At 41.5% G+C, this 14272-nt stretch overlaps 1 protein-coding gene across 5 annotated transcripts; it reads left to right on the top strand.

The window, feature by feature from the left end:
• The first annotated feature begins 420 nt into the window (after nucleotides 1-420).
• Nucleotides 421-12700, top strand: LOC103719318 (uncharacterized). Of its 5 annotated transcripts, XR_015969093.2 has the most exons (7): nucleotides 550-683; nucleotides 1264-1314; nucleotides 2081-2388; nucleotides 4017-4314; nucleotides 11433-11498; nucleotides 11619-11696; nucleotides 11834-12197. XR_015969093.2 is itself a non-coding variant. In XM_008808515.6 (6 exons), exons 3-6 carry the CDS (start codon nucleotides 2105-2107, stop codon nucleotides 11891-11893), a joined length of 720 nt encoding a protein of 239 aa, XP_008806737.4. In that variant the 5' UTR covers nucleotides 421-683; nucleotides 1264-1314; nucleotides 2081-2104; the 3' UTR covers nucleotides 11894-12700. The 5 variants fall into 5 exon arrangements, 3 of the variants coding, with proteins under 3 accessions (XP_008806737.4, XP_008806745.4, XP_038987162.3); XM_008808515.6 differs by lacking the exon at nucleotides 11433-11498 and having other exon boundaries at nucleotides 421-683; nucleotides 11834-12700; XR_015969094.2 differs by lacking the exon at nucleotides 1264-1314 and having other exon boundaries at nucleotides 423-683.
• Nucleotides 12701-14272: the final 1572 nt, after the last annotated feature.

The following is a 14272-nucleotide window of genomic DNA, read 5'->3' as shown; positions in this document are numbered from 1 at the left end:
AAACCTCGATCTCGGCGAAGGCGGACATCCGCCCGTCCATTTGGGGGACGTGTCCACCATCAATCTGAACCGTCCAATAATAAACAAAGAGCAGACGACGTAGTACCTAATAGTGGGGCCACAGCATACCGTAGTTAGGTTACTCCGGTGGAGACGGCTATAGGAAAAAACTAAACAAAAACATTATTAGGGGCGACATAATAAAACGACAATAACGCCGTTATGCGAACCCGCGAAACCTCGAAACGGTTAACGCCGCTCGCTAAACGGGTCGGCATAACGGGGAGCTCCTCATCATGATAATGCTGATCGTTGATAACTTGATCAAGGGACAGGAACGGTTCGAAGAGCGATGGAGGTCAGAGAGGAGAGGAGAGGCTAGAGAGGGCGTATAAAAGCCTTGGAGGAAGGGTGAGAAGAGAGCATTTCGTCCGATCAAAGCTCTCAGTTTTCCTCGCTCTCCTCCCTCTCTTCATCCTCTTGTTGGAGAAAAGAAGGCAATCTGAAAAGAGAAAATTAGGAATCTTTGGTCACTGAAAGCCCAAGTGTTCCTCCTCCAAAAATCAGAGATTTCTGCTCGAATTTTATTTCTGTTTCTTTTGTCGGTTTTCGAGATTACTGCTGCTAATTCTTGCCAGCATTAGGATTGATCGAAGAAGCGGCGAAGACTTTGAGCTCCAAAGGTTTGCATTCCGCCGCTGCCCTGGATTTCCGTGGTTTTGTTGGATGATTTTTTCTCATTCGTGGTTTGTCCTTATTCCAGTTTCGAAGAGCACATTTGGAGAGATTTGAGAATTTAAATCTTTATCCAGGAGTAAATAAGAACTACAAAGAATCCATATTTGAAAATGAGGTCTTCTTTCCCCTTGTTGAAGGTTCTTTTATGATCTAATAATTCAAGCCTCTTGTATTTCTCTGTTTACTTGAGATTCTGGCCATATTTTCCCCTGTTCTTCTGATTTAATTGACAAAACGATTCAATTTCTCGATCTTTTGGACGGATGTGTTTCCTCTTAAGAATCGATCGGGATTCCTCTCAGTTCAACTGCATTTGAACGCGAACTCCTTCGATCTCTGCTTTACTTCTCTGAAGTTTGATGAAATAAAGTTCGAAAGAGCCAAACTTTGAACAATTATTCAATGGTTTGTGCTTTGATAATTCTCTGTTTCTTCCAACCTTCCTGGCGTTTCTCCTTAGCATGAACTACCATATAAGACCTTTCTTTTGTTTTCCCTTTCCTGACCAAATTGTTTTCCCTGCAGAAGAGAAGATCGGGACAAGCTCCGATCGCAGCAACCATTTCAGAATCCTAGGTAATTCGAAGAAATTTTACATCTTTATCCGTTTCCCGATTGCTACCCTCCGATCTCTCTGTTCTTATTGTTGCTAATCTATTTCCTTCTGCTCGTTTCCGAAGCCAAGGAATTCAGCATTTGTTCAGAGGCCGTTCGATTAATCCTACAACGCTTCAGAACCACGACCAAATAACCAGCCAAGGCGATAACTTTTTTCCCAGGAATATCTAATTCTTCTGGCAGAAATCTTCCCTGTCTCCAAGTTCCCATGTCCTTTCTCGTCTCTACTCAGCTCTTCAAATTTTCTCCAATGAAACCTCTTAGCTGTTTCCTATGCATTACATCAAATCTATTACCAAAGGCCCTAAAGTTTATTGATGGTACCCAGCGATCTGTTCTCTCTGATCCCATTAATTTCTTTCTTCATTTAACAATCCCGCAATTAATGAAACCTCCTCTGCTTCGTAACTCCCCGTAAACATATAAATTTGAAGAGATATGCTATATTTCGTTAACAAAGGGAAAAAATAACTCATCTCATCTTCTTTCTCTTCTCGTTTTTTTTCTTGCTTTCCTCATTTTTTTTCCTTTCAATTTTCCCATCATTCTCTATCCATTCCGATCAAATTACTATTTAGCAGCTCATCTTCGTCTTCTTCCCTCTCTTTCACGCCCTGTCTCTATTCTGGGCATCAGCATTCCTTCCGTCCATCGGTGTTATTGATCATTAACCGTGGTTTAAGTGAATGACTAACCGTGATTACGTGCTGTGGTCACGTGTCAGGCTTTGGCTTTGAAGGGGATATAGATGGAAAGGGAGGCGAGGAATCCCTATTACACCCGCGGCTCAGGAGGAGGAGTTCATGGTACGGGCAATGGGTCGTCGGCTTTGGCCGAGCCGGACTTGCTGCTCCACTGGGGGAACCGGAAGCGGCTGAGGTGCGTCAAGGTCCAGCGGAAGGAGGACGCGGCCACCACCGACAAGGCCGCCACTACGGTTCGTGTCGACCGCCGGGTCGTCCGGGTCGACAAGCACTCTGGCTTGGCTCCTCCCCCCCGCCGCACCTCCCCGACCCATCAGCGCACCCTCAGGTACGACTCCTCTCTCTCTCTCTTTCTCTCCAGCAATTTTTTTCCAAAGGAAAACGAGGTTGGGACGCAATTACCAGGAGAAGAGAGGCGTGGTTTCTTATGCGGTGTCTGTTAGTTTCCTTCGCGTTTCTGGCTGGCTGGGGGCCCGGCATGCCATGATCACGTGCTTGTGTCAGGGCACGTGAGGTGCGTATTGTGGCTTGTGTCTCTCACTGCAGGCACAGCTTACCGGCTGCTCCCCTGCAATACGCTGCCCCGATCAGCGATGCCGATGGCGAAGGCGGTTTCCTCCGTATATATCACGAATCTGAAAGTCCAGCTGTTCCACATGCGGCCAGGGGGAGTAGGCGTGGCTCGGAGGCTGCTTTTCTGGAGTCTGGAACCCCTCCAGTTCGGCCAAGTCGATTTCCAGCCCAAAACATTTCTGGTGGCGTAGGATAAACTTTGGATTCCAGTTCTCCATTTTGACCGAATTCGTACGAACCTCTCGATGAAGGGAGAGACACCGCACGCTTTTGATAAACTTCTCGATTCATGACGCAGCGCCACGTATCCCTGCCAAAACCTCACACCACTTGCATGGTATATAATACTATATATCATGTACGTGCTCCTTCTGCACCGAGTCCTGATCCCCGTTTTGGTTCATTAATTCCATCCCAGTGTTCAATAGCATAATCCATTACCCGACCAGTTTGCTTTCGAAAGCCCGGACATTCTTTAACCCAAAAAAAAAAAAAAGAAGCCCGGACATTCTGTGTTCTCCCTTTCTAAGGGAACCGACATTTATGCTTGACCGCCCTTCCTCGAGCACTTCTACCCACCGTCCATTAGCAAAGACTCTCATTGGATGGCCAGGATTATATCTGAGATAGGTACATGAATGTCGAGGGTAATGTCCAGCGACAAAGACCGGTCGGCGTTTCATCTGTCCCCCCCTTGGAAATGACTCTTTCAAAGCACTCCGCATTCCGTCAGCTACAGACCGGCGCACCAGAGATAGCAAGCATCATTAAAACTGCATTTATCAGGGAGGTTGAAGGAATGCATGTATTGATTCTTTTCTGCTTCTTCAAATGTTAAGATTAGTAAGCGGTTCCAAAAAAGGCAACAGTTTACAACCTGCCGCTAAGGGTCCACACTCCGCAACAGCAGATCTCTGTTTAATTGGGACACAATTCCGACCGTCTGATTGGTCAAATCGTCCGTGAGATGCATTGAACCCCCGAATCTCGCGGAATGCGGCCCTTCAACTTTTCGATCAGACGGGCCAGAGCGAAATCAATCCAGACGTTTTAAATGGTCCATAACCATTTTGTTCTGGGGGATGAGGGTAACCTTATTTTCTCACGACCACAGTATCTCGTCACGGGTAAATCATATACATACCAGGGGCCCATCATGGAACCCCCTCAATCTCCTCCGACTCCGAGGCGAACGAGACAGCAAACTAGGTACACGAGCGTATCCCCTGTAATCCTGAACCGAAATCACTGAATTAAATTATGCAGTAAATTCTTCGGTCCTCGAAAGATAGTCGCTCCCTTACTTTCCTATTTCTTTATTCCAGTCGAATGAATCATGACTCGTTTTTATAGATTCCTCGATTTGATTTGAAATCATTTCAGGAATTCGGAAGCTGCGACGGCGGAGATGAGAGGGCGGCAGCAGAGCAACGGCGGGCTCCGGGGGGTGGCGTCGCCAGAGCGGGCGGTGAAGGCCAGGAACGGCGGCGCATCGGCGTCGTCGGAGGAGAAGAAGAATGGGGGAGCGGGCTCGTCGTCGGGGAGCGAGGGCACGGTGTGGCCCAAGTTCGCGATCGCGCTGACTAACAAAGAGAAGGAGGAGGACTTCCTGGTCTTCAAGGGATCCAAGCTCCCCCAGAGGCCTAAGAAGAGGGCCAAATTTGTCCAAAAGACCGTTAACGTAAGCCGGATGCCCTCACTCTTCCTCACTCCTTTTTCCCCTCTTTGGTTTTTTTTTCCTAATATTTTATTTTAGTATCAAAATATATGGATATATATTAGATTGTGGAAATATTTTCATTAGATACGGAATCTTTAGGCATTGATTAACAAGGGCGAAAGGCTGCTGGTTTGCTGCCGATGCTGCGACTTTTTCTAGAGGGCGGGGAAAGTGGGGGCCGTTTGGGTGCCTGGACTTCGTCAGCGGTTGGTTCCAGAATTGGTCTTGGTAGATGGGGCCCACCATTTAGTTTGTCTTGATAGATGGACCTACGTTGGTTTCAGGGTTTCCTCTGGTTGGTTCTGCCTTTCAGTGGTCTCTGTAGATTAGGTGGGCCAAAAATAGGGTGCCTTTGCGGTGGGTGGACCTATAATTTTGGTCCTCATTTCCTTTCGTTGCAGGGTCGCTGCTGTTGGCTGGATGTTGGGATCTTATTTTCATTTGTTGTAGTAAGAAATGCCCCTGAACTTGGTTTGAGTTACAAAAGCGCCCTTGTGCTAAGAGTAATAGCGTCAAAACGCAGTCCAGACTTGTAATTCTACTTCAAGGTTAGGGGCGCTGATTTAACTATAACACTCCAGCTCCACGGGGGGCGATCAAACCTCGGAAAAAAGGCTATAGAATTTCTTAAGTGGTCGGCATGGGTTTATCTGCTTCTCTTCTATTTGTTGGTTATTTTTCCAATTTAGAGATTTTTTGGGATATCCCAGAGGAGGCATACAAAATTTGGCTGGTGGAAAGATCCTGAATGGAATTAAGGGAGCTGCATGGGGAGAGGGAGGGAGGGGGGGGGGGGGGGGGGGGGGGGGAAGAGATCATAGCTGTGGAAGAGTGGGAATTATATGTTTCATATGGTGACAGTTCATTCCATTCTTGCCCATTGGTCATTCGTTATAGTTAGTAAGCTGGATGACAGTAGTTAAGGGCAGAGGTGGTGAGTTCATCTCACTCTTCTGATATAGTAAGAAGTATGTAGTGTGAAATGACCTATTAATTTTTGAGACTGAGGTTAAAGAGGGCATTTCGATCTCTGTGTTTATGTTAGCAAGCTTTATTTGTTTTTCCTCATATACATTGATACATCATTTCATTGTTTCTATTTCATTGCTTTGATTCAAACTGCATCTTAGTGATTCTTTTGCATAGTACGAAGACATCAGAATTTATTAGATTAGAGCAGTGTTTAGTTACACTTCTTCAACAAAACTAATTAAATCCACTGTTGAGCATCTAGGCAAGCCAAGTGAATTCCTTTACACATAATCGTGATATACTGCATTCTTTTAGCTTACATTGCATCCTCCAATTTCTGAATTTTGTAACTAGCTTGATTGGTAGCCCTTTTCTGTGTATATTGTGGATATCAATGCAAGACTCCATGAAGAGAACTATTAGTGAGGCCAATTTGGCAAGAGTGACAAATCTAGGTTGGATGTTATCCTATCTGTTATATATTTTGTTGGTTAATGGTATTGAATATAATTTGAATTTTCAAATATAATCAAAAGAAAGAACCTCGTTGAAAATTCTACAGCTCTTTTGTTGTTTCGTAGATATTTCTTGCAATTTTATTCCTTAAGCTGAAAATGACTTAGATCACTACTGTATGTACATTATACGTTTCCTTGTCAAAAGTAGTAGAAGTCAACTTAGCAATTTCCTAATGGAACCCAAATTTTGATTTCCTACGCTATTACTTGTTTGCTATAATTTGCTAGAATCTACCAATTAAGGTTCAACTTGGGCTAGGTTAACCCTAAATTCGACCCATACATTGTGTTGGGTCTGCCAATACATACATTAGATTGACTGGGCCTGGATGAGAAAGTGTCAACCTGATTTTAGGTCAAACTGTGTTTAGGTTGGAGGCTTGGTTAGTTCTTTTAATTGGACTCTAGTTGTTTATTTCTAAAATAAGGTTCCCAGCCTAACACAACCTAAATTCAGATGAAGGTCAATTGAACTTGGCCAAGCCTAGACCAAGTTTGAATTGAAAACTTTGGAACCATGAAGAATTCAGGCTTGAGGGATCAAGTTCAATTTTGGTGGCGTCGGGTACGATATTGGTCAAGGTGGGCCTTTTTGTTGTTCTACTGAAAATACATGCAAGTTGGTTCATGTGTTAAATCTTAGATTTCGCAATCCAACCAACAATTTTAGTATGTTAGAGGTATTTATGGTCTCCCGAGCCTTTTCTCATCAAAACCGGAACTGGTATGGAGCTTTAATTTGAGAAGGCTTCATGGAAGGATTGAGATTTTATTTCTGACCAGCTGTCAGCTTGATATTAATTTTCTAAGAATAGACCAAATTCTTGTTTATGAAGAATAAGCAAGGGAAGGTATGCCATGAAATTGTGGAGATCTACTCTAATTTTCTCATCTTAAACTCACACAAATAGGAAGAAACCCTCTTAACATTTCCATAAACTTAGAAAGAGTCTACAGAAATGGTGAATGCAAGTTTTAACAGGAAGTGTATTCATTGCTAGGGCACAAGTCACAAGCTAAAGAGACAAATTGAAACATTGTCCCATCACATGTGATAGGAAAAAGGGACATCTAAATAGAATCTCTTTTCTTTGTTTAGGAGATGCATATTGATATGGTTAGTATTAAATATAAAGGTGGGTGATAAAAAATAAGTTTCTTAGTTTTATGAGGTGTCAAAGTTGAAGATGCATTCTTCTTAAAGGTTTCTGTGTTTGAACACGACTTATTTGGTCAATATGGGCATATCTTTTGGACAAAAGTAGTTTAGTCTAGCTGGAAATGACTCAATCATGGAGAAAAGCAACTATCTTAAAGTAAATATCAATGCTTCATTTTATCTTAATGATCCTATAGCTGGCATTGGATTTGTGATGCAAGATGATTTTGAACATCTTCATTTAGTGGTGACCAAGGCAACAAGGTCTCTGGATGCCTGGCCATCTGAGGAGTCAAATCTACTTCTGAAGAAGTGCTTAGAGTTCTTGCAATTGGAAGTGACTAGACATGGCAAAATGGATTATTCTTCCAATACGTAACATGTTAGTTTGGTTCGGTGTGTGGCACAATTGTGTGCCAATAAATTTCAAGCGTTGGCACAACACAACACGACAAGTACGTTGCTAAAGCTAGTGTAGCATGCCATTGCAAGCATCATTTAAACCTTTAGACGATTGATGTCTTGAGGTGGGCAATAATAATGAGGAAGTGGTCCTTGGTTAACACTGTTGGCCAATGGAATGGCATGCAATCCTAGAGGAGATAGCAGTTGTTGGAAGCCAGATTCTAGATATGAATATAGGCATGTTCTACATGAGAAAGACTTTGTTGCTACTTGGTGGCGATATTTGCGAGGGCACAAGGGATGCGATAGGAATGGAGATGCGAACTTGAAGTTGCTAGCGAAACACATACAAGCTTTTTTGCCAGAGGTTGCTTGTTTGCCATCATGGCTCAACTGCACCCCTCCATCCCCCATCCTCCCACCAAAATAAAGGAAAAAGGAAAAAGAAGATGCAAGCAGTTGGATGAATGCAATTGTTACCGTGTGAAAAGAATGTGCAAGATTCATCTACAACATAGTGTGCCCAATCCTTGCTATTGGTGTATTCTTAACATAAACTTATGATAGTTATTTGGGCCCCTGAAGGATAGCACCACTTGATTTCTAGCAAGAGTGGTATTTCTATGAGCCAAGGTGGCTAATCTAAATAAGAACAAATGGTATGCCAACGGGAGAATTTCGATATTTCATATATGAGTTCTATTCAATAGCTTCATAAACTTGAGTATTTTCCAAACTTGGAATATCATTTGATTTCACCTTTCCATGTTGTGTTGATCAGAACCTAATTAGTATATATTGAATGAGAAATTTCTTGTAAAAGTTTTGGAATTTTAGTGATGCAAATTTTGTGATATTTTGCAAATAGTTGAACTTGTTCTTGGGTCTTTCTAAAATCCAAAAAGGATCTTATTTGCATTTGTGGATGGAAGAAAGGATGCAGTGTGTTAAAGGTTTGGTATGGCATTGTTGATAATGGTGTTTTAATGGGACTATCTATGTAATGACATTTCCTTTCCTATAAAAGGAAGCATCCATTTTTCCAAGAAAATCTGATCTCCTCTAATTTGGTTGTCCAAAAACCTTTCTACTAGTACATCATTTTAATGGAATCAAACATTGGATTCAAAATATTTTGTTTTCCAATATCGAATCTAGTTTATCTCCTCATGCTCAATTTGGAAAGTATTGTTTAATCAATTGAGATCTAGAAGAAGCTCTTGGTGCGCTGGTCACCATGGACCGTCATGGAGGGAAGCCTCACTCTAATACCAAATAATGCTACTAGATATGGTGGAAAGTTAAGAATAAATTCTATTTTAAACTATCACAGTAGTGCAATAGTGTCGCAGTAGGAACTTGATGAGTCGATCGACCTACATGTCTTGCTTTTATAGCTACATTGGACCCAAATGCAAGAGATGAGCTCTACCAACTGATCTATATCCCTCGAGCTAAGTGGAGTGTGCTTGATAGATCAATTGTGTCTCCTATTATTTTCCCTGGTGCAGCTAGGCCATCTTAGACGAACCAGAGATCTCGCTCTTGAAGTAAAACATTGCACCTATGATCCAACCTATTGGGAGAGAATCAATAGATTTCTCTATCTGAGAGTTATCAATATTTGTCAAATCCATTCCCATCTAACGGAATACTTGGATCAGATGACAAAAACATTGTTGAGAAAGAGATGGCTTTTTCTGGATGAAATGAAATGCTTGATTCATGTAACAGAAGAAAGATATCCTAATAAAGATTTTCCTGTCTCTAGAGGTAAAGGAAATATCCTTCCCCTTGTGGAAGGTTGTAGGTGAGGAGGGATTTGAATTGCCAACATTGTGGTTTCTAGTCACATGCTCTACTTCTCCAAGCTACCGGCCCCACCCTGGAGTACTCCCTGAAAATGAATCATTTCAATTTATCACGTAGAGTAACTAAGACCCATTCAGTCACATTTTCATGTTCCAATTGAACACTTTTTATTTTTGATCAATGGAGAAGATTATTTTTTTAACCAAATATATGCTGATTAAAGCACATGGAAACAAACATGAGAAATGGATTCGGACACATGTCCTAGTGTTGGACTCAACAAGAGGGATATAATGGGGTATGGGGATACATGAAAAGTAATTTGTTCAAGTCTTCCAATATGGATGTTTCTTATCTAGACTTCCTGATTAGCTCAAGGATTTTAGAAAAATGATGCATTATAATTTCTTGATCAATCTTTATAAAGGAAGAAATACTTCAGCATTATTATAGTGTATCAGTCATTATTAGAATCCAATTCTCAAAAGCTACTATAAAAAAATGACAAGTATTCAAGTATTTGACACATACCCAATCCGGATATATCCAATATTGATTGGAATAACTGGATGCAAGTATGCAGGTAAAATATTATATAATAAGTTATGCGGAGAGTTATTAAGAAGGAAGAAATAGAAATATTCTTTGAGTGAAAATCCAAGTTGGTCTTTACAAGACATATCTTTCTACATGTGTTATATAAAGTTGAAAGCTTGAAAAAGACTCGATAATTGGTTCGATATCAATGCAAGTTTTAGTATATATATGGTAGGTTAATATGTCTATGCCCATTGAACTCTGACAAGCGAGGTTTGCCATCTCGATACCAGACCCCGTACTAGTACCATCCTATTATAGTGTCAGTATATTCGGTATGGGGGCTGGTTCGGCATGCCGAGTGTCAGACGCCCTCCGTATTATATGCCGGTTCGGTACAAGTAGGGTACGGTACAATTGGTATGCACCGGTACTAACCGGTACAGCAAATCTTGTTGACAAGTAATGACTTTATTTATTTATGACTTGCCAATTGACTTTGTTCATGGATACTTATACTGATGCTCGTGTAGAAATGGAGGGGCACAACATGCACTAACTAAAATTAAGAAAAAAAGAAAGAGAAAATAAAACTAGCAAGGGAGAAGAACAAGATTTGGATCCCTTGAGGAACTCTTCTACGATGCTCCTTTTAGTTTTACATGCCTATGTGCATGATTTTGATCTTTCATGTATTTTGTGTGGCTCACCTGATAGTAGAACTTGCAGAACCCATCTGTTTTTATCCGTCTTGCAATGATCATCTATGTCATTTCCTTGAAGCATTTCTTATTATGTTCGAAGAAAATAATAAAACTTTTAGTGACCTCTTCGGTCTTGAATAAGTGAATTATCAACAACCAAATAGCTAATGGGACTTGTGCCAGGATGAATTCCTTATCAAAATATTTGTGCAAGGGCAACACCTCTCTTCAGACTTCCTATGTCCTAGTGATAATCATAATTTTCCTCTTTATGTCTTCTGCAATATTGTTTCTCCTATACTTTAGAAAAATCCAACGTATTCTATATGGCTTTTTCCCCGCGGGCCGGAGGGGGGGGGGGGGGGGGGATTTTACAGTCTGAAGATCTTTTTTGGTGCATACAACTTGTCGCTTTATAGATTAATCGCTCAGAAAAATCCTTTGCAAATAAAGACTTCTCTTATCTTAAAAATTCCATAGAAAAACCCAGGTTAACTTCTCATCAACCGTAATGGAATCTTTATCATGTTTTGCTCCCCTAATTTCTCCCCTTAGTCCTTTGGAGCTTCTAGATAGTGAGCCACTTGTGGTTCTTGACATTGTTGTAGTGGAATTTGGGCTCCTTGCCACCATGATTCCTGGAATTAAGATGGTTGATTTCATCTTGAATTTGGAGATGATGGTGTTGATCGGTAGCACAGTTCACTACCGAGTGAGAGGAAAAATGAAAAAAAAAGAGATAAATATTCACATTTAAGATCGGTTTTCTAGTTTCTTTAGATTGTGCTCGTTGCGAGTGCAGTTGTGATGTGTTACAGGAAGGCATGTGACTGTTCGTATCGAAAAATACCTGGAAATGCAAAGGGTTTGCTTTCTGTTATTTTAGGGACTCTGCTTCCAATTTCATCTGGCCTATTTTCATCTGATTGATACTGTAACTGGGGAATTCGGATTATCTGCGCTTTTTTGTAGATTATATTATTGAGTGACCATGAAAGTTCTACTAAGTCAGCTTCAACGCCTTAAAATCTATAAATGGTAGGTTTGGTGGCTTCTGCTAGGGTCTTGTACTTTCTCATATATTCTTGTTCATCCAATTCATAACGATTTTATATAAGAGAAGTGTATTAATTTTTCCCCCTCATTTATGCTTAACAGCTGGTGAGCCCAGGTGCATGGCTGTGCGATCTGACTCTGGAACGGTATGAAGTCCGAGAGAAGAAGGTCTCCAAAAAGGTCAGTGATTTCAATTCTGATAAAATCATGAGTTGCAAAATTAGGAGTTCCTGTCAGAAAAGAAGAGACACTGGATGATGAATAGACGAAAGATATGCTTGTTGGTTTCCTCATTTTCATTTCATTTTGTTTTGCAGAGACCAAGAGGTTTAAAGGCAATGAGGACATTGGGGAGCATGGACGGTGACTCAGATTAGTAGACAATAGAGGAATGAAAGAATCTGAAAGAATAAGCCCGAGATTGGGACCATATTTGAAGATAGTCATACTTGGTTGTTTCAAACCATAGCGTATCTCATCTTGCATTTGACTGGCGCTCGCGCGCGCACAGAGAGAGTGGTGGACTGGGGGTTGGTTGGTAGATATTGGAGAGTTTAAGGGATCGAAGCTTCGCGCGAAGAGAGATTGTTGTAACATTCTCATGCAGAACTCTACCAAATGCTTTGTAGATTTCAAGCCTGTTTCTCTCTCTCTCTTTTAAATTATCCTGTGTTATACTTATCGCTGTTTTGATGCTGTTATTCAATTTGAAGCAGGCATCGACGTTCTGTGAATGAGGTGTATACTATGGGCTGTGGGCTCCTGTGGATCTGGATCCCTTCTCCTATCAGTTTTGCAGCCTCCTGCAGGGATATTTATTCCCCCCCATCCCCACTTCCTTCCTCATCGCGCTCTTCACTTGTTGGTTGACGAGACTCTGGAAATATAATGTTGAAGTATGGTCAACTCTTTCAACGCCCCTTCTTGATCCAGAGCTCGAACGTTCCATTCACAGAATTTATTTAGGTTCGTATCTTCCGGTTCCTCAGCCTATTGGATAGACTTTTTTCAGGCGTAGACTAAGTTCTTGTAATAAAGTTAGGCATCCTAAGAATTTTTGGAGTTGGTTCTTGTCGGCGAGATTATCTGGAAACTTTTGAGATGGGTAGGTGGGAATCGGTTATTGGCTTCCAAGTCTGGTAAAGGGATGCTCAAATGCGTGATGAATGGGGAATATCTTTTAATATCTTTTCTTTCTGTTAAAACTTTCTCTTTGACCGATGCATGCTCAATGGTGGGCGGTCAAACCACTGACCCACACCCCGACGAAACAAAAGATAGCACAAAAAAACAAAAAGGTTACTTCCTAGATCAGCACCCAAACCGAAAAGGAAAGCGGACGGAGGTTATATCCTTCCTTCGCGCGAGTGCACCGTTGGATCGCGCAACATCGGCTCCGAGATTTGTGCAGCGCGGAGTCTTTTGACCAGGGGCGCGATCCAACGATCGACGTCGCGAAAGAAGATGAAACATTCCTTCGCCCGATGGATACAACCCGAACACAAGCAAGAAAAAGAAATCTAGTCAGATCACGGCTCCAATTTCTCACATGCCGAGGGGACGAGCCGACGTGCAGGACGTTGGTGCGCGTCGTCACGTGTGGATGTGACGTCACGTGTGAGCAAAGCAAATGCAGTGGCTTCCGGAGAGGTGAATGTCGATGATGCGTACTGGAGATATGGAACGATTTCAGCTTGTCGGATAAAAGCTTCCGTGCGCGCATTGTAGTGGATCGGTACAGCCGGTCCCTCGCCCTCGGATATGATTTGGATTTGAAATGCTTTTAAACATTACTACTCTATTGGTTTGTGCATAAATGGAAGGTCTCATGCCTAAAAAAAAGGTTTTCAAAAACTTATTAATTCTATTGTTATAATGTGCACTCCTCAAACGTGCGATGTATGTCTTTATTTTTACTTTGAACCTGCACCCCACATATTTGGTCTGCATGAAAGGTCTCTTGCGCAGACTTCTTGGGAATTCATCTCTTCTTTTTCTTATTTTTATTTTCATCAAAAAAAAAAGTTTCCTCTATATTTACTTTAAAATGAACAATTAATGAAGATTATATTTGTCAAACCTACTCAATAAATGGTTAGATCATAGCTAGCTATCTGTTGCTGCCAAAATTCGAACCCCGAGCTTATAAAGGTTGGACTAGCTTCGAGCCGAAGAGGTTGGCTGGCCAGAGTGATTGTGACTGTACTCGAACAAAGAAGCTTGCTTGGGACTAATTGTTTCATTTGAAAATAAAGAGAAGAAGTCTACTAGCTAGAATTTATTCAAAGGGAACCCTCCAATGCCTAAGTCGGATAAGAATTTTAAGAAGATAGTTGCAATTTGAGAAAGTAGTTGATGAAGAAAATATTGGATATTTTTGACCTCGGCTTAGAGCGACCTCCTTAACCAAGGTGAACAACTTTGGTGAAGACCGAGGTGTCACTCTGTCCGTGCTAATAAAGATAACAGTTATGACGATACTGCAGTCAATGCATGATTGGTATATTTGGTACCGCATACAGCCCTTGCAGGATAGTTACTACATTGTTAATGTACAGCCAACCGTTACAGTTAAGATACGCCGTGATAAATCAAGTAATGGATCAGTATTCTACCCCATATAAAACAGTGACCCGAGAATCTCAAAGTAAGTTCATTTTGGAGACTACTTTCTACAAAAAAAATTCCTTCCATATTGTTGCTCTACTATTCTGATTTAAGCATTGGAGCATCCTCCGAAAACTTTTCAGTAAATG

This window comes from Phoenix dactylifera, chromosome 9 (assembly GCF_051530095.1).
Source record: "Phoenix dactylifera cultivar Ajwa chromosome 9, Ajwa_hap1_PhDact_Kaust_v1.1, whole genome shotgun sequence".
NCBI lineage: Eukaryota > Viridiplantae > Streptophyta > Magnoliopsida > Arecales > Arecaceae > Phoenix > Phoenix dactylifera.
This window is presented reverse-complemented; position numbering and strand designations above follow the sequence as displayed.